General features: G+C 42.5%; 2 protein-coding genes across 3 annotated transcripts in view; one reads left to right on the top strand and one right to left on the bottom strand.

Annotated features, from left to right (window-relative positions):
• Positions 1–25: 25 nt before the first annotated feature.
• On the bottom strand, positions 26–11,262 carry LOC124018901 (ninjurin-1-like). The gene is made up of 4 exons (XM_046334226.1): positions 11,049–11,262; positions 5,192–5,435; positions 1,943–2,126; positions 26–510 (listed from the first exon to the last, which is right to left on the bottom strand). The coding sequence occupies exons 1-3, from the start codon at positions 11,103–11,105 to the stop codon at positions 1,984–1,986; spliced, it is 444 nt and encodes a 147-aa protein (XP_046190182.1). The 5' UTR covers positions 11,106–11,262; the 3' UTR covers positions 26–510; positions 1,943–1,983.
• A 3,613-nt stretch (positions 11,263–14,875) lies between these two features.
• The window catches only part of LOC124028075 (serine/threonine-protein kinase WNK2-like), a 59,431-nt gene continuing 49,569 nt past the window's right edge, over positions 14,876–24,737 (top strand). For both annotated transcript variants that reach the window (XM_046340237.1, XM_046340240.1), the window contains exon 1: positions 14,876–16,473. In XM_046340237.1, coding sequence (XP_046196193.1) covers positions 15,796–16,473 — 678 coding nt within the window. In that variant the 5' untranslated portion in view covers positions 14,876–15,795. The remainder of the gene's footprint in view (positions 16,474–24,737) is intronic.

The raw sequence follows: 24,737 nt of genomic DNA, 5'->3' as shown, positions 1-24,737 counted from the left end.
GGCCTTTCTATGGAGTTTTTCCTAGCCAACGTGCTTCAACACCTGCATTGCTTGCTGTTTGGGGTTTTAGGCTGGGTTTCTGTACAGCACTTTGAGATATCAGCTGATGTACGAAGGGCTATATAAATACATTTGATTTGATATTTGAAAAGACAATAAAGGAACGTCATTGGTCATTTGAACAATGTAATGTTCTCACAGCATGTAAATAGCAACTGATGAAGTGTGTGACGTAACATCATGAAGTAGGGTAAATGACCAGGGGAAGACAAATTCTGATCTTGATAATGCAACTGAGAATCTGACTGAGATCCTGAGAAATTAATATGGAAAGCCAAAGACAAAGATGGTCAACTCTTGAGTTTGTAATTGCCTCTGAAATGTTGACTGGCTGTGGATATGAAAGGCCAGTGTGAGTCCTGTAGAGTTGATCTATCCATTGTCTTTGACGTAACAGAGAACCTGATGGCTTGAGGCCTATGGAAGACTGGATCACTGAAATTCTCTGGCCTGTAAAGTAGCAGTAATTGGGTTAGTACAGCTTTGCAGGTATGGTAGGTAATTCCAATATCAAACATTTAATATAAGATTCACCTATGTGTGGCAGTACTGTAACAGTAGGCCTACCTACATATACACAAAAGTATGTAGACACTGCTTCAAATTAGTGGATTCGGCTATTTCAGCCACACATTGCTGATAGTTGTAAAATGTCGAGCACACAGTCATGCAATCTCCACAGACAAACACTGGCAGTAGAATGGCCTTACTGAAGAGCTCAGTGATTTTCAATGTAGCACCTTCATAAGATGCCACCTTTCCAACAAGTCAGTTTGTAAAATTTCTACCCTGCTATAGCTGCCTCGGTCAACTGTAAGTGCTGTTATTGTGAAGTGGAAACGTTTAGGAGCAACAACGGCTCAGTTGCTAAGTGGTAGGCCACTTACGCGTTGAGTGTAAAAATCGTCTGTCCTTGGTTGCAACACTCAACACTGTGACAAATAAAATTTGATTTGATTTACTGAGTTCCAAATTGCCTCTGGTAGCAACGTCAGCAACTGTTTGTCAGGAGCTTCATGAAATGGGTTTCTATGGCCGAGCAGCCGCACACAAGCCTAAGATCACCATGCGTAATGCCAAGCGTCGGCTGGAGTGGTGTTAAGCTCGTCGCCATTAGACTCTGGAGCAGTGGAAATGCGTTCTTTGGAGTGATGAATCACGCTTCACCATCTGGCAGTCCAACGGACGAGTCTGGGTTTAGTGGATGCCAGGAGAATGCTTCCTGCCCCAATGCATAGTGCCAACTGTAAAGTTGGGTGGAGGAATAATAATGGTCTGTGGCTGTTTTTCATGGTTCGGGCTCCTTAGTTCCAGTGAAGGGAAATCTTAACGCTACAGCATAAAATGACATTCTAGACGATTCTGTGCTTCCAACTTTGTGGCAACAGTTTGATGAAGCCTCATTCCTGTTTCAGCATGACAATGCCCCACGGCACAAAGTGACGTCCATACAGAAATGGTTTGCTGAGATCTGTGTGGAAGAACCTAACTGCCCTGCACATAGCACTGACCTCAACTCCATTGAACACATTTGGGATGAATTGGAATGCCGACTGCATGCCAGGCCTAACTGCCCAACCTCACTAATGCTCTTATGGCTAAATGGAAGCAAGTCCCACTGCAAAGTTCCCTCATCTAGTGGAAAGCCTCCCAGAAGAGTGGAAGCTGTTATACCAGTAAAGGGGGACCAACTCCATATTAATGCCCATGATTTTGGAATGAGATGTTCGACTAGCCGCTGTCCACATACTTTTGGTCATGTAGTGTATTTATAAAGCTCATGTAACCTGAATTTGACATGCAACTCTCATACATGTATGATTACCAAACACTACCAAAGTATGTGCGTATTGTACATATAACACTAGTATAATGCCTTTACCTGTGTACTAGCTGATGACCATGGGTAAGGAGTGAGGGCAGTTAGGAGTTGGTGTTGGGCTTCTGGACGCCAAATGCTGTGATGAAGACATTGACTACAACAATGATGAAGACGAGTGCTGTGGTGACATTCTCCATAATGTTCAGCTTGAAGTGCATGCTCTCATCGTTCACGTTCCACTTTACTACAGAACAAGAGAGAGACACCAAAATATGTTGAGGATTAAATTACTGTCTCCAAGCATGTCCTCAATCCAACCAACAGAGGGAGCTATGCCAGTGTTTTCAAGTGTTGCTTCTAAGACTGGGGGCACTGTTTGAATTCCTTAAAAGTGCATTCTTCCCCTCTCCCTTTGAAGTAATCACTGAGGGCATAGACAAAATTGGACAAGTAGACAAGATTGGACAAGTGAACTCAGCTCTACCACATGGTGGCCCGCCTGGCTTTTTAACCATCATTTATTCAGCATTGTCTTACTAATCATTATTGAACCATCTGATATGAAGATACAGCCTCTGACATTTCCTACACTCAGGTGAATTATTATCTAGGACATTCATTATATTCCTCACTGGAGATGGCTAATATGTTGTGGAGATTGAGGTGAGAGTTAGTTAGGGCCCAGTTTAGTTTAGCATTTTTCAAATGCTCTCAGTGCAGACACACAACTCCTGTAACATTAGCAATTACCCCTCAGGACATTAAGCTGAGTAATCCTAATTTGAACCAGCTCAGAGGAGAAACACAACACCCAATGGTCTCATTCCTGAACTCTCCCACACACACAATGGGAGCCCCTGGCAGGGGACATTAGGATATTATGGCCAGGGGTGTGATAGACCAGGCTTCACTCAGTACACAGATAATATTGTGTTTGCTGAGAGAGACAATCTCAGGCCGACAGACACACATATGGCTCTATTTTTGTCTGCCGTTGAGGCACTAGGTCAAAAAGCATGTTAGTTTGCAATTTCGTCATGTAAAATCTGGCACACTGGCATTTTCTAGGTTCTAGGTTTGGCAACTTACCTGTCTAACATCAGCCCGTTTGCGCTGAAGTGCGAGGGGTGGCAATATTTGAGTTGTGTCTTTAAAAACAAGTGCAAAAGTGACAATTTCATGCAGCGCTAGTGGGAAGTTAAAGACCCACAAAACGCAGGTCTTAATGGTAACACAGTTGATGATAGCATGGATTTTGGGAGCGGAAGCTCAGCCATGACACACAATGCCCATAGAAGAGAGAGTGCCTTTTGTGCAGGTAAATCTCATACATATAATTTTTTTTTTTAAAGATTGGTTTCCCCTATTTCATTTAATTTGATTAAAAAACCAAGCATAGCCTACCCCCCCCCCCCTTAATCAAGGCTCGTTTAGCAGCATCGCATAGATGGGTCTTTTTATCCTGGTCATTAGCCAAGTAGCGTATGAATAACAGGGTTTTAAATGGTCTACCGAGAGTGCTTTGAAATACTTTGTTATTTTCCCTCATGCTTTTTCATTATTCACAATTCACATACCTGCATACTTCATTTTGCTTGTTCAAGTAGGCTGTCCATCCCTATTTTCAAAGACCGCCTCTCGTCCGATTAAATGCCTCGCACATAGGCAACAATAAAATTGACAGGAGCCTAGTATCTTGTATAGACGTGCAAATGTTATACCTAAAGACATTTAGGCCTACATGTGCACACAGTGCCATGGAACTAGAGAAGCATTTTATGATGTCATGCTTCTGACCCCATCCTATTTAGAAATATTGTTGTTGTTTTAAAAAACAAACAGTTTTTTGTTTGTTTCCTGTTTCATACCGAGCTCTCCATAGTCCACCCTTACCCTAGGCCTAAGCTACTAAGACTGGTTCAACAGCAAAGTGTTGTGCCTTTTTTATCCTGGCTTTTCACAGTAGCCTATCCATAAAAGGTGTTTAAATGGTCTGTTAGTCAGAGAGTCTTGAATTTAAAATTTACTGCACATCCTAAAACATTGCACATATGCCTGCTTGCATTCTTCATTTTGCTTGTTCAAGTATCCAGGCATGTAGCCTAGCGGTTAAGAGTATTGGGCCAGTAACCGAAAGGTTGCTGGTTTGAATCCCTGAGCTGGCAAGGTGGAAAAATCTGCTGTTTGCTCCTTGAGCAAGGCAGTTAGCCCCCAGCAACAACTCCTACCCTGGCGCAGATGACGTCGATTAAGGTAGCCCCCCGCACCTCTCTTAACACCGGGTTTTTTAAAACTATTGTATTACTCGATATTGTAGCCTATGCTATTAATAAACTGTTGTATCAATCCACATTGGACCAGGAAGTGAATATTCCGTGCCCACAGCCAAACTGGAGTTGATGACAACACAAAGACCGCCAATAACCTACAAAACTTGGGACAAACGCACACTGTATTAAGCCATGGAACACGTTGATAGAGCCCATAATATTTGTTGGGATTCAATCATAAAGTAGGGTCAGGGAGTTGATCTGTTCCTGGAGCTGAGGAGGAACAATAGTACCATAATCCAAGTTTTCATGTCTCATCATTAATGTCAGGAGTTTTCCCTGACCATGTCATATGGGGGTCGGGTCACATGGTCAGGATAAACTCTTGGCCACAGAAATAAAATGAATAGAATGGGCATCCCCATTCAAGTCAATGATGGCATAATGGGTGGACCTGCAGCCATTTTGAGTGTACCAATAAGAGCAAAGCAGGAAGTGTACCCATCAATCAGTGCTGTGATTTGTTGAATCAACTCAACTGACATTACAAAAATACATTCCATTGCATGAGCCACATCATAATTTGAATTAACATGCTATATTACCATGGAAATGATTGCATCACAATACCAGGCAACCCAGGAGTTTACCAGTACAATTGTCAGGATAAGAGGTTCCAAACCCGTTCTATTCATTATATTTCTACGCTCCTGGCCCCACGCCTCATCAATCTATGGCTACATCCCAAATATCTCTCCTCCCTCCCAAAGTGTGCACTGCCCTTCACTGATTTGAAAGAAAAAATGGAATGACTGGGATAAGAAATATAGTGGAAACTCTTAGCTCATGCCTCCACCAATCTAATGCTTTTAAATTTGTGGGAAGTAATTGAATGACTTCACTCTTCAGTAGAAAGGCAATATTATTGGGAAGCAAACAGTTGCTGGTTAGCACCAGAGCCAGACAGAGTGTCGATTACTTTCTTCATTTACCCCTGGGGGGGATTAATAAAGTTGAATAGAATAGAATTGAGACCCACCGATGAAGATGAGCAGGATGCCGACTGTGACCTGCAGGATGAGGGAGATGGAGATGAGGGTGATGAGAGGTTTGTAGAAGGTGAAACCTGGGCCCTGCTCCAGGACAGCCTTCAGCTGAGAGGCGTTGGCCATGAGTAATGCCACGTCCAGCATGCTCTCTGCTGCACTTTTCTTATTGGCGTAGTGGTTCATGTTCAGAGCACCCCTCGTCGCCCTGTGATTCCTGCCCCTAAGGTGTGGAAGCTAACATGAATACAGAGAGACTAACATTAGTACAACATAGACTAGACAACGACATCAATTATGTTCAGTATAAACATAACATATATCTAGCCATATGTCTATCTATCCACATGTCTATGGACTTAACTCAGGTACATCACTGTCTGGTTACAATTGTAAGTGAACCTGTAGGAGAGCACACTGTTAGTTATATTATTATTATTATATAAGATGCTGGTGCTATGCTACATTATATGAACACTATGATGAGTTAATGTCCTCAATTAACTTTTTACTATGTCATACTGACCTTCAGCTTATTTAGGATAAAGTTTTAATGGAAGTATGTGGACATTTTGGGGATTCCTACAATGACTCTGCTGTGGATTTGTGGGAAATGAAAGTGTTGTGGGACTATTTTAACAGGAAGTGTGACCATGCCCTTGGTCCATGGTGACTGCGCACCGTGCACAGAGAACTGATAGAAAGGAAGAGAGGTCAAGAGATCATGTGCTATGTCTTCTCTTCAGTTTCTTGCCAACCAGGATGTAGATACTGAAACTGTAAACCAGGAGAAAACAGTTCACCCTGTGGAGGAAGGCCTCTTCTCTACTTTACCACCCTGCAGTAGAGCGGGTTGGAAAATATGAAGTTAAATTGTTACATCATTGACAAAGTGGGATTCCTAAACCAAACATTACCCAGGTGTCTTTGTGGGTTGAGGACAGAGTGTTTATTTTGGGTGGAACCGTCCAGCCTGACCATCCAAAAAACAAGGAGAGCCTTGTGCCCAGGTTGGCAATGTAAAACAGAGAAGCCCACATGCCTCTCACCACCTCTAAAAACACTTACAGCCCACAGAGGAAAAAGTTGTCCTTGTGACCGAGGCTGGCAATGGTTGGACAGTTACTTCTCTCTGAGAAACAGCCTGCTTTCCTTCACTGACTTATAACCCTCAAATTCCTGCACTGATCTTTCTTTGTCTTTCATTCATTCCATTCTCTGACTTTCACTCCCTTTCTCTGGCCCAGTTTTTGGGTGACATTTTTCTCACTCAATCTTGTTGCCCATCTCTCTGTCCTAGATTCCTATACTGCTGTATTCAAAATGTAACAATGTTCTAGAAATACTTAATGAGGGAACCTTCTCATGGCCTTGTTCTCAGTATCTGGTTATCTGTCCCTCTCCCTCTCTTGGGCCAAGGAGGGACTTACCTCTGCTGCTTATGTCCAGAGTGTTATAACAGGCTGAGATACAGTACGTGTACTGTATTACGTATTCTGGTGATGCCAGACACTTTTCTTAAGCATGATTGTTGAGTAACAAACAGATCATTGTGGGTCTGAACAGACACTGCTGACCAGTCAATGTTGTTGCTCATGTAAGAGATGGGAGCCCTTCTCAGCTCTCCTTTTTCCTTCACATCCTCTGCCTTCCTTGTTCATACACTGGTAGTACATCAACTGAACAACTGTTGTTGTTTTACTGTGAGATTCATGTGTGGGCTCTTCACGTTGCTTCTATATGAACAAAACTCAACAATTAGTATAATCCACAGGTTTAAGATCAACACCGATGGGTAAAACAAGAAACTCTAACAGAGCTCGATGATTGCACAGTTGTTTTCCATTGAGTTTGATCAGGACTTTTCTAAGTAACATAGTCATCTTTTTTTTTCATCTTTATTTAGCCAGGTAGGCTAGTTGAGAACAAGTTCTCATTTGCAACTGTGACCTGGCCAAGATAAAGCATGGCAATTCGACACATAGCACAACACAGAGTAACACATGGAATAAACAAAACATACAGTCAATAATACAGTAGAAAAAAAAGTATATATAAAGTGAGTGCAAATGAGGTAGGATAAGGGAGGTAAGGCAATAACTAAGCCATGGTGGCGAAGTAATTACAATGTAGCAATTAAACACTGGAATTGTAGATGTGCAGAAGATGAATGTGCAAGTAGAGATACTGCGGTGCAAAGGAGCAAGATAAATAAATAAATACAGTATGGGGATGAGGTAGTTGGATGGGCTATTTGCAGATGGGCTATGTACAGGTGGAGTGATCTGTGAGCTGCTCTGTCAGCTGTTGCTTAATGCTAGTGAGGGAGATATGAGTCTCCAGCTTCAGTGATTTTTGCAGATCGTTCCAGTCATTGGCAGCAGAGAACTGGAAGGAAAGGCGACCAAAGTAGGAATTGGCTTTGGGGGTGACCAGTGAGACCAGTGACCCGTGAGATATACCTGCGTGCTACGAGTGGGTGCTGCTATGGTGATCAGTGAGCTGAGATAAGACGGGGCTTTACCTAGCAGAGACTTGTAGATAACCTGTAGCCAGTGGGTTTGGCGACGAGTATGAAGCGAGGGCCAACCAACGAGAGCGTATAGGTTGCAGTGGTTTGTAGTGTATGGGGCTTTGGTGACAAAACGGATGGCACTATAATAGACTGCATCCAATTTGTTGAGTAGTGTTGGAGGCTATTTTATAGATGACATCGTCGAAGTCGATGGATCGGTAGGATGGTCAGTTTTACGAGGGTATGTTTGGCAGCATGAGTGAAGGATGCTTTGTTGCGATATAGGAAACCAATTCTAGATTTAATTTTGGATTGGAGATGCTTAATGTGAGTCTGGAAGGAGAGTTTACAGTCTAACCAGACACCTAGGTATTTGTAGTTGCCCACGTATTCGAAGTCAGAGCCGTCCAGAGTAATGCTGCTGGACGGGTGGGCAGGTGCGGGCAGTGATCGATTGACTAGCATGCATTTAGTTTTACTTGCATTTAAGAGCAGTTGGAGGCCACGGAAGGAGAGTTGTATGGCATTGAAGCTCGTCTGGAGGTTAGTTAACACAGTGTCCGAAGAGAGGCCAGAAGTATACAGAATGGTGTCGTCTGCGTAGAGGTGGATCAGACAATCACCAGCAGCAAGAGCGACATCATTGATGTATACAGAGAAGAGAGTCGGCCGAGAATTGAACCCTGTGGCACCCCCATAGAGACTGCCAGAGGTCCGGACAACAGGCCCTCCAATTTGACACACTGAACTCTATCAGAGAAGTAGTTGGTAAACCAGGCGAAGCAATCATTTGAGAAACCAAGGCTGTTGAGTCTGCCAATAAGAATGTGGTGATTGACAGAGTCGAAAGCCTTGGCCAGGTCGATGAATTCGGTCTCTTATCGATGGCGGTTATGATGTCGTTTAGGACCTTGAGCGTGGCTGAGGTGCACCCATGACCAGCTCTGAAACCAGATTGCATAGCGGAGAAGGTATGGTGGGATTCGTTATGGTCGGTAATCTGTTTGTTAACTTGGATTTCGAAGACCTTAGAAAGATAGGGTAGGATAGATATAGGTCTGTAGCAGTTTGGGTCTAGAGTGTCACCCCCTTTGAAGAGGGAGATGACCGTGTCAGCTTTCCAATCTTTGGGAATCTCAGACGATATGAAAAATAGGTTGAACAGGCTAGTAATAGGGGTTGCAACAATTTCGGCAGATAATTTTTAGAAAGAGAGAGTCCAGATCGTCTAGCCCCGCTGATTTGTAAGGGTCCAGATTTTGCAGCTCTTTCAGAACATCAGCTATCTGGATTTTGGTGAAGGAGAAATGCTGTGGGCTTTGGCGGGTTGCTGTGGAGGGTGCCGGGCAGTTAGGGGTAGCCAGGTGGAAAGCTTGGCCAGCCGTAGAGAAATGCTTATTGAAATTCTCAATTATAGTGGATTTATCGGTGGTAACAGTGTTTCCTAGTCCATTACCTACAGTACTGGTCAAATGTCAATCATTTCCGGAATCCCAGGCCATTATGCCACTTTGCTCACAGAGCAGAGCAGGTGAAGACTGGACACCTCCTTTATGTTGCTCAATGCATTGTGATTAACTTGGGATGTTGGACTTTCAAAATATGTTCTTCAAAGAGGGTATTTTTTAAATTAGAACTGCAGTGTTTTCTACAACACGCACAACAGACAACCTTGAATAAACCACTGAGGAGAATGACAGAGTTGCAGACAACTCTGGTCTGCCAACCAAACAGATAATTAGACCGCTAAGCATACATGGTCTCTGAGGCTACGTAAAACTATTTTGTTTTCGGCAGAACACCAACAAGACAAATCAATACTGAGTGATTTGAATGTGTCCTGCATAATAATGTAAACCCTAAATGGGTCTGAAATGGCACCCTATTTCCTATATAGTGCACTACTTTTGACCAGGTCTCTGGTAGCTAGTGCATTACAGTATATAGAGAATAGGCAAGGGGGCCATTTCGGACGCAGACATTGAGTAGGCCTAAACTTAAACTGCTTGGTAGGGAAGGATGTTTACCTTTGCCCAAAGGAATGTTTGTTTTCTGTGCCATATTACACAAATACTAACAACCACATAGCACTGAACACTCAGAGCTGTCACCTCAACATACATCAATGGGGACTTGTGGGGAATTCTACTTGCTTTCCTTTGGCCTTTGACATTGTTTTTACCTATTGTTGTGGTGTAACAGGTGTTTACTCTAGGTTAGTAACAAAATGATGTGGCTTTCCCCTTAATATATGTCACCTATTCACAAGCATGGCCCCTGGATAACCTGCTATGAATGTGGGAAGTCACCACTTCCCCCTACTTTCTAATTGTGTAATGTATTTTTAATGCAACACAGTTTGGTTGATTGCCATCTTTTAGCTACCAAACATTGTTGGATCAATCGTTTGGTAGATAAAGTTCTCTGATACTTTTCATGACATAATATTTGAAGGATAGTCGATAAAGGGATTCTCCTCGTGTAGGTAGTCTAAATCAGGAGCATGGCTATGATCTCACACTTAATCCTCAACAGGTGGGTTTTGGACTATAACTGATTACTTAATTAGCTGTAATAGAAAACCTGAACTAGTTCAAAGGTTAGTGACAATGGTCTTCGAAAAAGGCCTAAAACGTGATCAAGGGTTGTGTATGCTATATAGTCAAAAGGGTTAAAGCACCCTCCCATAAAATACACACAATTCTGAATGATATGGTTCTGTCTGTATTTAACATTTAATGTGTGGCATTTAATTATCCGTATAGACCTTTTATTTACGTTACAAAATACATCTATGTGCCTTTGGTCGATGCTGATGGCCACCAACAGGCCCATTGCCTACGGTCCCAATCTCATAAAATATCCACTGTTCCGAGCATAATCCCCATGACAACAGGCGCGTGTTGTATTTCTGCGGAATTTAATTTTCACGAGCATACTACGTAATCATTACGCGCAAACTATACTCAAAAACTATGCTAATATGCACATTATAGACTACGAGTAAGTATATTGTATTGGGTTTGCAAACATTCAGACGAGACTGGTGCTTAATTTAGTATAGTCCTGTTGAAGCCCCACAAAGAAAAGTTGCAGCACAGAATGTGAGATGTTAATAACTACCGATTAACATCCGCGTAGCGAGAAATAGTTACATAGTATCCTATATGGTAAACTATAACTGTTAGGTTACAATGTAAACAAGATGCAGTAAACTGCGGCATAGGTTATGGCCGTTTTTCTGAGAAAAAAAACCAAACATTTTTACGTAGATTGGGGCTGGTCTCTGTTGCAGACTGCGGACTCACAGCTTCTTGCATCGTAGCCTATCTTACCTCTCCTCCGTGCTCTCTGTCTGCATCTCCGTTCATTTCCATGTTTTCGGTTGCCATATTTGCCTCTTAAATATTTAATTTACACTAAAGCGGGTTAAAATCCTAAATGTGTTGTGGGAGTCCGTGTCGTTGTGTCTCTGCCAGTGGCCGCCGGGTCGGTCCCTGTGTGAAAAACGCCTAAACGGGAAGAAGTGGAGGACTGACTACAGGGCTTCCCAAGGGGCGTTTCTACACTGGGGTCTAGAGAAACTGAAAGAAGCCTCTGAATTTGCATGTTTTGATAATTCAGGAATGCCCCTTTCACTTGGGCGAAACACAAGGGATTCCACAGAGTTTCACAAAATCTAAAATACTATATAGGGTTTTCATGAATATTGTAAATACCGTTGATCTGATCATTTAAATGGTCTCTGATTCTAACTTTGGGCTAAGCCTGGTATGTATAGCCTTTGGTGAAAAATATTCCCAAACACCATTTCAACATCATTTGAATAACGTAACGGTTGCAGAATGCGTCAGAATAATACTTTACTTTCCAATGCTGAAGGTGCCATCTTGCGCACATCTTCAGTATATATTTTCAGAGGCACACTACTAGCAGCAGTATACAGTGCATTTGGAGAGTATTCAGACCGCTTCACTTTTTACATATTTTGTTATGTTACAGCCTTATTCTAAAAATGGTTCAATCGTTTTTTCTTTCATCAATCTACACACAATAACCCATAATGACAAAGCAAGACATTTTAGCAAATGTATTAAAAATAAAAACGTTAATATTAAATATACATAACTATTCAGACCCTTTACTCAGTACTTTGTTGAAGCACCTTTGGCTACAAGCTTGGCACACCTCAATTTGGGGAGTTTCTCAAATTCTTCTCTGCAGATCCTCTAAAGCTTCCTCAGGTTGGAAGGAGAGTGTTGCTGCACAGTATTTTCAGGTCTCAGATGTTAGATCGGGTACAAGTCCGGGCTCTGGCTGGGTCACTCAAGGAAAATCAGAGACTTGTCCTGAAGTCACTTCTGTGTTGTCTTTGCTTAGGGTCGTTGTCCTGTGGAAAGGTGAACCTTCGACCCAGTCTGAGGTCCTGAGCATGCTGAAGCAGGTTTTTATCAAGGATATCTCTATACTTTGCTCCGTTCATCATTCCCTTGATCCTGACTAGTCTCCCAGTCCCTGCCACTGAAAAACATCCCAACAGCATGATGCTGCAACCACCATGCTATACCGTAACGATGGTGCCAGGTTTCCGCTGGCATTCAGGTTTCATCAGGCAAGAGAATCTTGTTTCTCGTGTTCTGAGAATCATTTAGTTGCCTTTTGGCAAACTCCAAATGGGCTGTCATGTGGTTTCCGTCTGGCCACTCTACCATAAAGGCCTGATCGGTGGAGTGCTGCAGAGATGGTTGTCCTTCTGGAAAGTTCTCCCATATCCACAGAGGAACTCTGGAGCTCTGTCAGAGTGACCATCAGGTTCTTGGTCGCCTCCCTGACCAAGGCCCTTCTCCCCCTATTACTCAGTTTGGCTGGGCGGCCAGCTCTAGGAAGAGTCTTGGTGGTTCCAAACTTCTTCCATTTAAGAATGATGGAGGCACTGTGTTCTTGGGGAACTTCAATGCTGCAGAAATGTTTTGATTCCCTTCCCCAGATCTGTGCCTCGACACAATCCTGTCTCAGAGCGCTACAGACAATTCCTTCAACCTCATGCCTTGATTTTTGCTGACATGCACTGTCAACTGTGGCACCTTATATAGACAGGTGTGTGCCTCTCCAAATCAATTGAATTTACCACAGGTGGACTCCAATTGTAGAAACATCTCAAGGATGATCAATGGAAACAGGATGCACCCCAGCTCAATTTCGAGTCTCATAGCAAAGGGTGTGAATACTTGTGTAAATAAGGTGTTTCTGTCTTAATTTTAATAGATTTGCAATCATTTTTTAAAAGAAGTTATTTCTTTGTCATTATCGGGTATTGTGTGTAGATTCATGAGAAAAACAAAATTAGGAAAAGGTGAACAAAATTAGGAAAAGGTGAACGGGTCTGAACACTTTCCGAATGCACTGTAACTCTCCATACACGTGGAACACTCTGCACGGGCAAAAATAGCACTCGTCATGTTTAAATCCAACAGATTGGTGCCAATAAGAAATAATAACGGAATAACTGTACTTAACTGAATGAAATATATATTATAGCCTATCAAGAACATACATCCCACTGGGCACAGACGTCGTTTCAACGTCTATTCCACGTTGGTTCAATGTAATTTAATTGAAATGACTAGTGTTTGCCCATTGGGAATTACTCATCACTGAACACTTTAAGGCTATAATTAGCAGACTATTCTATTTCATTCCAATCTATTCTGTTGTTATATTATATTCTGTTGAATTTATCTAAAATGAATACAATATATATGTTCGCCCATCAAGAACAAGCTATTGTCACGGCTTTCTTCCTGGGCGTAATGGCGTTCTTCTATCTCCACCTCTGATGAAGAGGTAGAATAAGGATCGGACCAAAATGCAGCGTGATAATGATTCATGATAGATTTTAATGAAAGAAAACTAAACAGACAGAAACTACAAAATAAACTAAATGAAATAACGAAAACTGAAACAGCCCTATCTGGTGCAAACACAAAAACAATCATCCACGAAACACTCACAGAATATGGCTGCCTAAATATGGCTCCCAATCAGAGACAGCGATAATCACCTGACTCTGAGAACCGCCTCAGGCAGCCATAGACTAATTAGACACCCCACAAAACCCCAAGACAAAAAACACACCACAATAACCCATGCCACACCATCGCCTGACCAAATAAATAAAGAAAACACAAAATATTAAGACCAAGGCATGACACTGGAAAGTAGAGGCGGACCAAAACGCAGCATGGTTATATGTAACGGATGTGAAACGGCTAGCTTAGTTAGCGGTGTGCGCTAAATAACGTTTCAATCGGTTACGTCACTTGCTCTGAGACCTTGAAGTAGTAGTTCCCCTTGCTCTGCAAGGGCCGTGGCTTTTGTGGAGCGATGAGGTAACGATGCTTCGAGGGTGACTGTTGTCGATGTGTGCAGAGGGTCCCTGGTTCGCGCCCGGGTATGGGCGAGTGGACGGACGTAAAGTTATTCTGTTACATATAGTTCATGGTTCTTTAATAAGAGACACTTAACATGAACTAACTACAAAACACATGAACTAACTACAAAACAATAAACGTGAAACCAAAACAGCCCTAACTGGTGCAGAAAACACAAAGACAGGAAACAATTACCCACAAAATACCCAAAGAATATGGCTGTCTAAATATGGCTCCCAATCAGAGACAACGATAAACACCTGCCTCTGATTGAAAACCAATCCAGGCAACCATAGACTTACCTAGACACCTGAAAGAACACAAGCCCATAAATCTACAAAAAACCCTAGACAAGAAAACACATAAATCACCCATGTCACACCCTGGCCTAACCAAAATAATAGAGAATAAAGATAACTAAGGCCAGGGCTTGACAGCTATTTCTAATCAGTGGTCACCTTCTCACCCCCCCCCCCTTAAAAGATTTAGATGCCCCTTAAAAGATTTAGATGCAGTATTGCTAAATGACTTAAATGTAAATGTAATGTCATTTGCATGATTTTTAATTATATTACATTCGATTATATTCTAGTTGAGTTAAATTCAGTAGAATATAAAATAATAGGCAATTATTCTATAATGATCACATATTGGCTATAATTTGCAGGTTTCTGCCGAGAATAGGGGAAGTCAGCGTCATGCATAGGATGGGAGGATACAGAGAGTGGTGGTCGGTCCATAACAACCCCTGTCACGGAGGCTGAAAGCTACCGCATAAAAACGTGTGCATTTATCGGATATGTGTTGTTGCTAAGGGCGTGGATGTGTGTCTTTAAATTGAATTGTCTCCTTGCAATGGAAAGTGTAATTTGAGAGAGACACCGCAGAAATACAGCCCGAACGAACGGTAAAATGCTCTGAGCACGTCATCCACACTGGGAGAATACCGTGCCGCAGTGAGCAAACAATCTGATCGCTTCTATTCCGCTCCCTGACACTGCTGAACAGAACTTCTCCCCAGCGGAGGCGAATAGTTAACGGAGTGATGCGATGGGGACGATGCCGTCCCTGACTTCATTCTGCTTTTAAACCAAGAAAAAACTGTAATGAATACTCAATAACCAGCTACGGGATCGGCTAGCCTAAGATTATAGCGGTCACAGCTGCGCACCTGACATTTACATGGTTCTTTTGAGGGATTAGAGAGAGACGGAACTATCCTGGCACGACAACTATCCGTGAGTGTTTATTGTAGCATTTCTACCTACCACGAGTTCTGCTTCTAAACTGTAACCAATTTGATCAGTTAAGAAAGCAATGTTGCAATAAACTGCATAAAATAGGAATGAATTACATTGTAATTTATTAATGCAACATTTCAATTGGCTGGCTGGCTGGATTTGTCATAAGCTGAGCCGCATTAAATCAAGCAGTGGCACCATTGCACCTGTTATAAGAGTTTGTAATCAATTGGTATTTTATAAATATGCCAGATATCTCAAGTGAGATTATTATTTTAGGGATAGTATAGCTTCGTATCTGCGTCAGTACAGGCGAACGTTGAAGGTATGCACTCCCTCGCCGCTGGGGAAGGACAATAATAGTAGTCGTCTCTGAATGTCACCGGTAAGTGTCTAAACATTTCCCGGGGATGGATTCCGGGGACGACTCGGGCTCGGACCCGCCACTTGGATCCACATTCTCCTCGGTGCCCAATTTAGACTCTGACATCAATGACAATAGGCTTATCTATGAGAACGGTGGACAGCGGAATGTCAACATTGAAACGGCAGTGCTGCGTGGGGCAAGCGACCAGAGCGCGTTTCCCTTATCGGACTACCGGGGACTCGTCCGCCAGAGGTTCATTCGCAGAAGTTTGTGGTTTTCGGACGCGGACGACCAAGCGTTGGACGCGCCAGAATGCGGTAACAGCACTCCAGTGCTCAGCGTCCACCTGCGCACCATCGTGGACCGAACCCGAACCCCCGCGATTGGACCACGCGTGGCTTTCCAGGTCCAGGAGAGCTCGAGCACCGAGAGCCAAGTGGGGCAGAAGGACAGCGCAACTGAAAGCGTGAGCGCGGATGAGGAGAAGGAGAGGAGCGTGGCCGACCCCAAACCAGATGATGCAGCTGAACCGTCGCCTGATACCACTGGGAAAGCTGGGAGTGATGAAAACGAGGATGAGAACGAGATGAAAGCCGTGTCCACCTCACCCGGGGGCCGGTTTCTCAAGTTCGATACTGAACTCGGGAGAGGGTCTTTCAAGACTGTTTACAAAGGTCTGGACACAGACACCTGGGTAGAAGTCGCTTGGTGTGAACTTCAGGTAATATAACCTTGTTTTACCATTTGAATAAAATGTATTCAGCCTATCATTGTCATGTTTTTGGCATACATCAAAATCCACAAAGAAATTGTTTAATTGACCACAAAATCAATATTTCGCAATGGCCATCTCAGTCTCCGGACTTGAACCCTATTGAAAACCTATGGTTTGAATAGATGAGGGCAGTACATAAACTCAGACAAAGATATCAAGAATCTGGAAATATTCTGTATGGAGGAACGGTTTAAGATCCCTCCCAGTGTGTTCCCTCCAATCTCATAAAACATTTTGGAAAAAGGCTCAGTGTCTGTCGTTATCCTCGCAAGTGTGGGTGCTGGTCTCAAGTACTGAAAACGGGTGACAATCATTTTGACCCATATCTTTTTTAGATTTTGTTTTATTACTTGTTAAACTGAATATCTTTCTCTGAGCAATTGTATTAGTATAACATCCATTTTTATAACATATAATATAGCTCAGTATTTGTATTTATTTTTGCTCATCAATATCAAAGGTGCAAATAATTATTGGACCCCACTGTATACATTTACATTTAAGTCATTTAGCAGACGCTCTTATCCAGAGCGACTTACAAATTGGTGCATTCACCTTATGACATCCAGTGGAACAGTCACTTTACAATAGTGCATCTAAATCTTAAAGGGGGGGGGGGATACTTATCCTATCCTAGGTATTCCGGATGATAGCCTCACTGCAACATGTATAACACTATAGCTATTTTATAAAGAGGTAATAACACCTTATTTTATGTCTGACATCCATTTTGCACTGTATTTGTCCTTTATTAATAGTTGTCAGCGCACAAGGATGAGTTGAGTTCCTGCCACACTTTGGTTATTTGTCATATTACATTTAATTGAAGTCATAGACTTACTTCTATGATAAGCCTACCACTGCACAGACACACTGACATTATTGTCGGTGCCACCACTTGAACCAGTGCTATTCCAGTTGCATGCATTTTTAATCTGCATGTCAGGGATTACAATTTCCCCTCTTCCTGTACGGGGATTTTAGTCAGTGTACAGACTGTCACTGACAGAGTGCCTGGTGGTAATATGAGGGTAAACGCAAGTATACACCGTATACCCACTTATTTTATAGTGTACATTGCATATACTCACTTCTTAATCTCCACAATGCATATCAACGTAGTGTAATGGAGGTATATGATGTACCAATTAATAAAGTTGATGGAACAGATAAGAATGTTTTGCTTAAAATGTTGATAAACTATTATTTCTTCACAATTTGGTGCAGCAATGTGAACAAGGCGCTAGGTCTACGCGTGAGTGTTCCATAATGCAATTTGCGGTAAAACACTGTTCTAAAATGTTTTCACATGCCATCAGGGTTTTTTCACAATCCTCAAATCCAGAACAAATTCAAGAAAGCATACAGTATTATATAGAGACATTATTGCATGGAACTCTGTTCCATCTCATATTGCTCAAGTGAACAGCAAACCCGGGTTTTAAAAATTAGATAAACACCTCACGGCACAACGCTTCTCCCCTATTTGACCTACATAGTTTGTATGTATGTATTGATATGTAGGCTACGTGTGCCTTTTGCCATTTTGAACAATTATTTAGTTCTGTCCTTGAGCTGTTGTCTTTTGATGTTCTGTATTATGTCATGTTTCATGTTTTGTGTGGACCCAAGGAAGAGTAGCTGCTGCGTTTGGTTGAGTTGTCAACTAACGTGAATTCTACTTCAAGTCAACAAAACATTTCACCATGTCATTGGGTTTAGGTTCAAAGTTGGCAAAAAAAAACAATGTTAATAACTTTTTGCAAATCCAATCCGTTTTCCACGTTGATCCAACGTTGTCACATAGATGTTGTTGAAATTAAATTGAATCAACATTGTTTCCACTTCATTTCAACAAAACAATTTAATGTGATGACGTTAAATCAATGTGGAAAACTGATTTGATTTGCAAAATGTTAACAACTTTAGGGAACTTTTTTTCTTCAGCCAACCTTTAACCTAAATCCAATGTCATGGAGCATTTCAAACTGACAGCCAGTCGCTGTCTGATGTGGTGCCGTGCCTTCTCAACCTTGAAGCGCACTTGCAGTCAACTACTATTGCAAAACTGTTGGCACAGGTCCTCCTGAAGTCGCTGCGTGAGTGCTTCGTATGCATACTGAATCCTTTGGCATCCAACTTCCACAAAACCTTTGCAGCAGATTGCCAAGATGGATCCAAGTGTGTCTCTGGAACTTCGCTCAAAAGACATGGAACCACTGATGAGGGAAGTAAGTCTGTGACAATACCAGTATCGCAATATTTTTTCCAATGCAAAAAATGAAAACAGGACCAACTGTTTGGTCCTTCAAAAACCTGCTGAATGTAAAATATTGTGTACTATAGCTTGGAAAATGAATAAATGTGACTGGATGACAACATCATTTTGTTTGTTTACAACATTAGGTTTAAAAAAAAATCTGGTTGCCACTTTACTAACAAGTACCGCGATGCTGGTATCGTCCCAGCCCTAGAGGGAAGCAGAGTCTTTTTTAACATGAGCAAATCAGAGAGTTCAGCCATGGAGCAGCAGGACACCAGGAAGATGCCAGACTGATGAATCCAGCAAGGGTCTTGACCACAGTACTTCAGAAATATAGCTTATTTGCTTCGAAGATTGTGTCTGGGGTCACTGTCCAGCCGAAGGGTCAACCTGGCAGAGCACTAAGTGCCCCATGTGGACTGCGGAAATACCTGGAAGAGGTAAAAGGGGGTATGTGTACACACATACTCAAATAAAATAACATGTTATTTGTCACATACATGTGTTTAGCAGATGTTATTGTGGGTGTAGCGAAATGCTTGTGCTTCTAGTTTCGACAGTACAGCAATATCTAACAAGTAATATCTAACAATTTCCCAACAAATACCTAATACACACAAATCTAAGTAAAGGAATGGAATTAGGAATATATAAATATATGGACCGAAATGTCAGAGCGCCATAGACTGAGTATAGTATATAATACAGTATATACATATGAGATGAGCAATGCAAGATATGTAAACATTATTAAAGTGACATTATTTAAAGTGAAAAGTGTTCCATTTATTAAAGTGGCCAATGATTTCAAGTCTGTGTATGTAGGCTGCAGCCTCTGTGCTAGTGTTGACTATTTAACAGTCTTATGGCCTTGAGATATAAGCTGTTTTTCAGTCTCTCGGTCCCAGCTTTGATGCACCTGTACTGACTTCGCATTCTGGATGATAGCGGGGTGAACAGGCAGTGGCTTGGGTGGTTGTTGTACTTGATGATCTTTTTGTGACATCGGGTACTGTAGGTGTCCTGGAGGGCAGGTAGATTGACCCCAGTGATGCGTTTTGCAGACCTCGTCAGCCTCTGGAGAGCCTTTGCAGTTGTGGGCGGTGCAGTTGCCACAACAGCCCAACAGGATGCTCTCAATTGTGCATGTATGAAAGTTTGTGAAGGTTTCAGGTGACAAGCCAAACTCTTTTGCGCCTTCTTCACCACACTGTCTGTGTGGGTGGATCATTTCAGTTTGTTGTGATGTGTACACTGAAGAACTTTCCACCTTCTCCACTGGTGTCCCGTCGAAGTGGATCAGGGGGTGATCCCTCTGCTGTTTCCTGAAGTCCAGGATCATCTCATTTGTTTCGTGGTCGTTGAGTGGGAGGTTATTTTCCTGACACCACACTCCCAGAGCCCTCACCTCCTCCCTGTAGGTTGTCTCATCGTTGTTGTTAGTCAAGCCTGCTACTGTTGTGTCATCTGCAAACTTGATGATTGAGTTGGAGGCGTGCATGGCCATGCAGTCATGGGCGAACAGGGAATACAGAAGGGGGCTGAGCACGCACCCTTGTGGGGCTCCAGTGTTGAGGATCAGTGAAGTGTAGGTGTTGTTTCCTACCACCACCTGGGGGCGGCCCATCAGGAAGTCCAGGACCCAATTTCACAGGACAGGGTTCAGATCCATGGCCTTGAACTTAATGTTGACCTTGGAGGGTGCTATGGTGTTGAATGCTGAGCTATAGTCAATGAACAGCATTCTTACATAGGTATTCCTCATATCCAGATGGGAAGGGCAGTGTGCAGTGTGACAGGGATTGCATCGTCTGTGGACCTATTGGGGCGGTAAGCAAATTGAAGTGGGTCTAGGGTGGCAGGTAAGATAGAGGTGATTTGATCCTTAAAGGTGATTTGATCCTTAGGCGATAGTCATTTAGTTCAGTTACCTTTGCATTCTTGGGAACAGGGACATTGGTGGCCATCTTGAAGCATGTTGAGACAGCAGTCTGGGATAGGGAATGATTTAATATGTCCGTAAACACACCAGCCAGCTGGTCTGCGCATGCTCTGAAGATGTGGCTAGGGATGCCGTCTGGGCCGGCAGCCTTGCGAGGGTTAACACGCTTACATGTCTTACTCACGTCAACCACGGAGAAGAAGAGCCCACTGTTCTTGGTAGCTGGCCGCGTCAGTGGCACTGTGTTAAAGCGGTCGATGAAGTGTTTAGCTTGTCTGGGAGAAAGGCGTCAGTGTCTGCGGCATAGCTGGTTTTCCTTTTGTAGTCTGTGATTGACTGTAGACCCTGCCACAAACATCTTATGTCTGAGCTGTTGAATTGCGACTCTGTTTGATTGCCTTACGGAGGGAATGACCACTCTGTTATTATTCTGCCATATTCCCAGTCACCTTACCATGGTTAAACACGGTGGTTTGCGCTAACAGTTAAGTGCGAATGCTGCCATTTATCCACGGTTTCTGATTAGGGTAGGTTTTAATAGTCACAGTGGGTACCACATCTCCTATACACTTATTAATATACTCAGTAACCGTCTCGGTGTACACGTCAATATTATTCCCCCGAAGGTATTCGGGAACATATCTCAGTCCGCATGATCAAAACAATCTTGAAGCATGGATTCCGAATGGTCAGACCAGCGTTGAATAGTCCTTAGCACGGGTACTTCCTGTTTGAGTTTCTGCCTATTGGAAGGGAGGAGCGAAATGGAGTTGTGGTCAGATTTTCCGAAAGTATGGCGGGGGAGGGCCTTGTATGCATCCCGGAAGTTGGAGTAGCAATGGTCCAGTGTTTTCCCAGTGTGAGTGCTACAGTCGATATGCTGACAGAATTTAGGAAGCCTTTTCCTCAAATTTGCTTCGTTAAAATCCCCAGCTTTAATAAATGCAGCCTCATGGTTTCCAGTTTGCACGAAGTCCAGTGAAGTTCCTTGAGGGCCATCGTGGTATCGGCTTGATTTACACGGCTGTGACAATAACCGAAGAGAATTCTCTTGGGAGATAATACGGTTGCCATTCAATTGTGAGGTATTCTAGTTCGGGTGAACTAAAGGACTTGAGTCCCTGTATGTTATTACAATTACACCATGAGTCGTTAATCATGTAACATACATCCCCGCCCTTCTTCTTCCCGGAGAGATGTTTATTCCTGTCGGCATGATGGACTGAGAATCCAGATGGCTGGACCGACTCCGACAGTATATAACGGGAGAGCCATGTTTCCGTGAAACAGAGTATGTTACAATCCCTGATGTCTCTCTGGATAGACATACATGTTTATAATGACAAAAACATAACATATTCAATGTGCCATGACTTAATTTGTATTTTTCCCCTCTCTTTCTGTCAGATAAAGGTAAAGGTACATCTACTAAAGTAAAATAAAGCATTGGATTGGAGTAAACCTGGGAGTTTCCTTCCACTATATTTATTGCACCAGTCTAGGGAGTTATCCTTTAAATCCAAGTCACATTAGGATTGATTCATAATTTTAACCTAAACAAACCTATGTCCTGACTATGGAGTTGTATGGAGTCCTCTAGTGGCAATAATCATTTGTTAGCATGAGCAGGGCCATTGAGGACTTTTAACCATTTTGATTTAGTCAGCTGGGCAGGACTTCCAACTTCATTGGCTGATCCCTCCTGATGACCCAGGTTAGAGTCAGGACAGCTGGGTCATCAGGAGGGATCAGCAAATGAATTTTACTTTTGAAGAAGAAAATGGACTATTTCAAGATGGAGATGGCCTCAATGGCGCTGCCCATCGGGGCACTGATACCATCGTGACACAGATACAGAGATGTTATGCCTATCCAAGTCTATGGATGCCTTTGACAGTGTTTACAGCTGTGTACAATATTTGCACATTATACTTTTTAAAAATGATTTAAGCTCTATCAAGTTGGTTGTTGATCATTGCTAGAAAGTCATGTTCAAGTCTTGCCATAGATTTTCAAGCCGATTTAAGTCAGAACTGTAACTAGACCACTCAGGAACATTCCATGTTGTCTTGGTAAGCAACTGTATATTTGGCCTTGTGTTTTAGATTATTTTCCTGCTAAAAGGTGCATTTGTCTCCCAGTGTCTGTTGGAAAGCAGACTGAACCAGACATTCCTCTCGGATTTTGCCTGTGCTTAACTCAATTATGTTTATTTTTATCCCCCCCAAAACTCCCTTGTCCTTGCCAATGACAAGCATACCCATAATATGATGCAGCCACCAACATTCTTGAAAATATGAAGAGTGGTACTCAGTGATGTGTTGTGTTGGATTTGCACCAAACATAACGCTCATTATTCAGGTAATTTAAACATGTTTTTGTTGTTGTGGTTTTACTTTAGTGCAAACAGGATGCATGTTTTGGAATATTTGTATTGTGTACAGGCTTCCTTCTTTTGTGGTTGAATCTGTGGTTTAAATTTACTGCTCGACTGAGGGATTTTACAGATAATTGTATGTGTGGGGTACAGAGATGAGGAAGTCATTAAAAAATCATGTTAAACACTATTATTGCACAGAGAGTGACTCCATGCAACTTATTATGTGACTTGTTAATCACATTTTGACTCCAGAACTTATTTAGGCTTGCCATAACAAAGGGGCTGACTAATTATTGACTCAAGACATTTCAGCTTCATTTTTAATTACAAACTTTTCTAAAAACATAATTCCATTTTGACATTATGGGGTATTGTGTGTAGGGCAGTGACACAAAATCTCAGTTGAATCCATGTTAAATTCAGGCTGTAACCAAATGTGGAAAAGTGAAGGGGTCTGAATACTTTCTGGAGGCACTGTAAATGGTTCCTAGCCTCCCGCGCATAGTCCCTAAAACTACTATAAATAATTAAAAAACAAAATATATATATATTTTTTTATCAAACTGAAGCTAAATAAAAACGAGTAAATCACGTCTGAAAACTAACTGAAACTAAACTGAATTTATAATAAAAATCTAAAAATGAATAGTTATAAAAAAATAATATTAAATCACAAAACTATAATAACCTTGCTCTGAACAGTCAGTATGCCAGCCTACCAGGACTAATTGAGGTCTGTTCTTGCAGAGTATGTAGTCACAAACCAATACAGATCCATTGTTTTGATGCAATTCCTTTAGAGTATCTTGGGTGACATGTATGTCAAATTCTTCCTCCTTCCCTGCTCTCCCATCTCTCCCTCTCTACTCTCTTTCCCTCCCTCCCTACTCTCTCTACCTCCCTCCCTACTATCTCTCCCTTTCCTCCCTACTCTCTCTCCCTCCCTACTATCTCTCTCCTTCCCTACTCTATACTCTCTCCCTCCCTACTCTCTCTATCCTTCCCTCCTCTCTCTTTCCCTGACAGCCTGTTGCCATAGAATAAACAAAATCCCCACAGCACAGAGCAAGTAGAATAATAAAATGCTTTTGTGGAGCTTCACAATCTTTTATTGAATAATTCTGCTTCAGAACAGTGATATAATCCAGGCCCCTGGATGTCTTTGTTGCCTGTTGCTGCTGTGGTCTGATGTATGGTGTATATAATCACTGGCACATTGAGGGATGGCCGTACCCTTTACTGAGAGGACTGGGGAGACAGATGAGGGAATGGATGGAGAGTTACAGTTCACGGTGCTCTGGTCTGGTGCTGCTGAATGGCCAGGGGCCAGGGCGTGTCTTGGGCCACCACTGTTTGGCTTATCTTCAGTTGGAGAGTGGGTGGGGGATAGGGACTGCATAATAGAGAGGAGGAAGGGACTGTTTATCCAGGGCTATCTGTGTGTGTGTCCTACTTTACCAAACAAGGTAGAGTCATAATCACTACCATCATGGGTTTCGTTTGGACAGTCCAAGCAAAGTCTTCATACAGACTCCATGCAGCTAACTGGGTGACTCTGTGTATAGTTGGGTATAGCTACAGTTACTTTCACAGTTGCTTTGACATGTCCGGCTGTGTATTAACAA

This window comes from Oncorhynchus gorbuscha, linkage group LG03 (assembly GCF_021184085.1).
Source record: "Oncorhynchus gorbuscha isolate QuinsamMale2020 ecotype Even-year linkage group LG03, OgorEven_v1.0, whole genome shotgun sequence".
NCBI classification, from domain to species: domain Eukaryota; kingdom Metazoa; phylum Chordata; class Actinopteri; order Salmoniformes; family Salmonidae; genus Oncorhynchus; species Oncorhynchus gorbuscha.
This window is presented reverse-complemented; position numbering and strand designations above follow the sequence as displayed.

Excerpts from the sequence above, each read along its gene's own strand:
- LOC124018901 (XM_046334226.1), bottom strand. The coding sequence starts at position 11,105 with ATGGCAACCGAAAACATGGAAATGAACGGAGATGCAGACAGAGAGCAC. Across the intron at positions 5,436-11,048 it reads ACAGAGAGCACGGAGGAGAG|CTTCCACACCTTAGGGGCAG; the intron begins GTAAGATAGGCT and ends TATTCATGTTAG. Across the intron at positions 2,127-5,191 it reads CATCCTGCTCATCTTCATCG|TAAAGTGGAACGTGAACGAT; the intron begins GTGGGTCTCAAT and ends CTTGTTCTGTAG.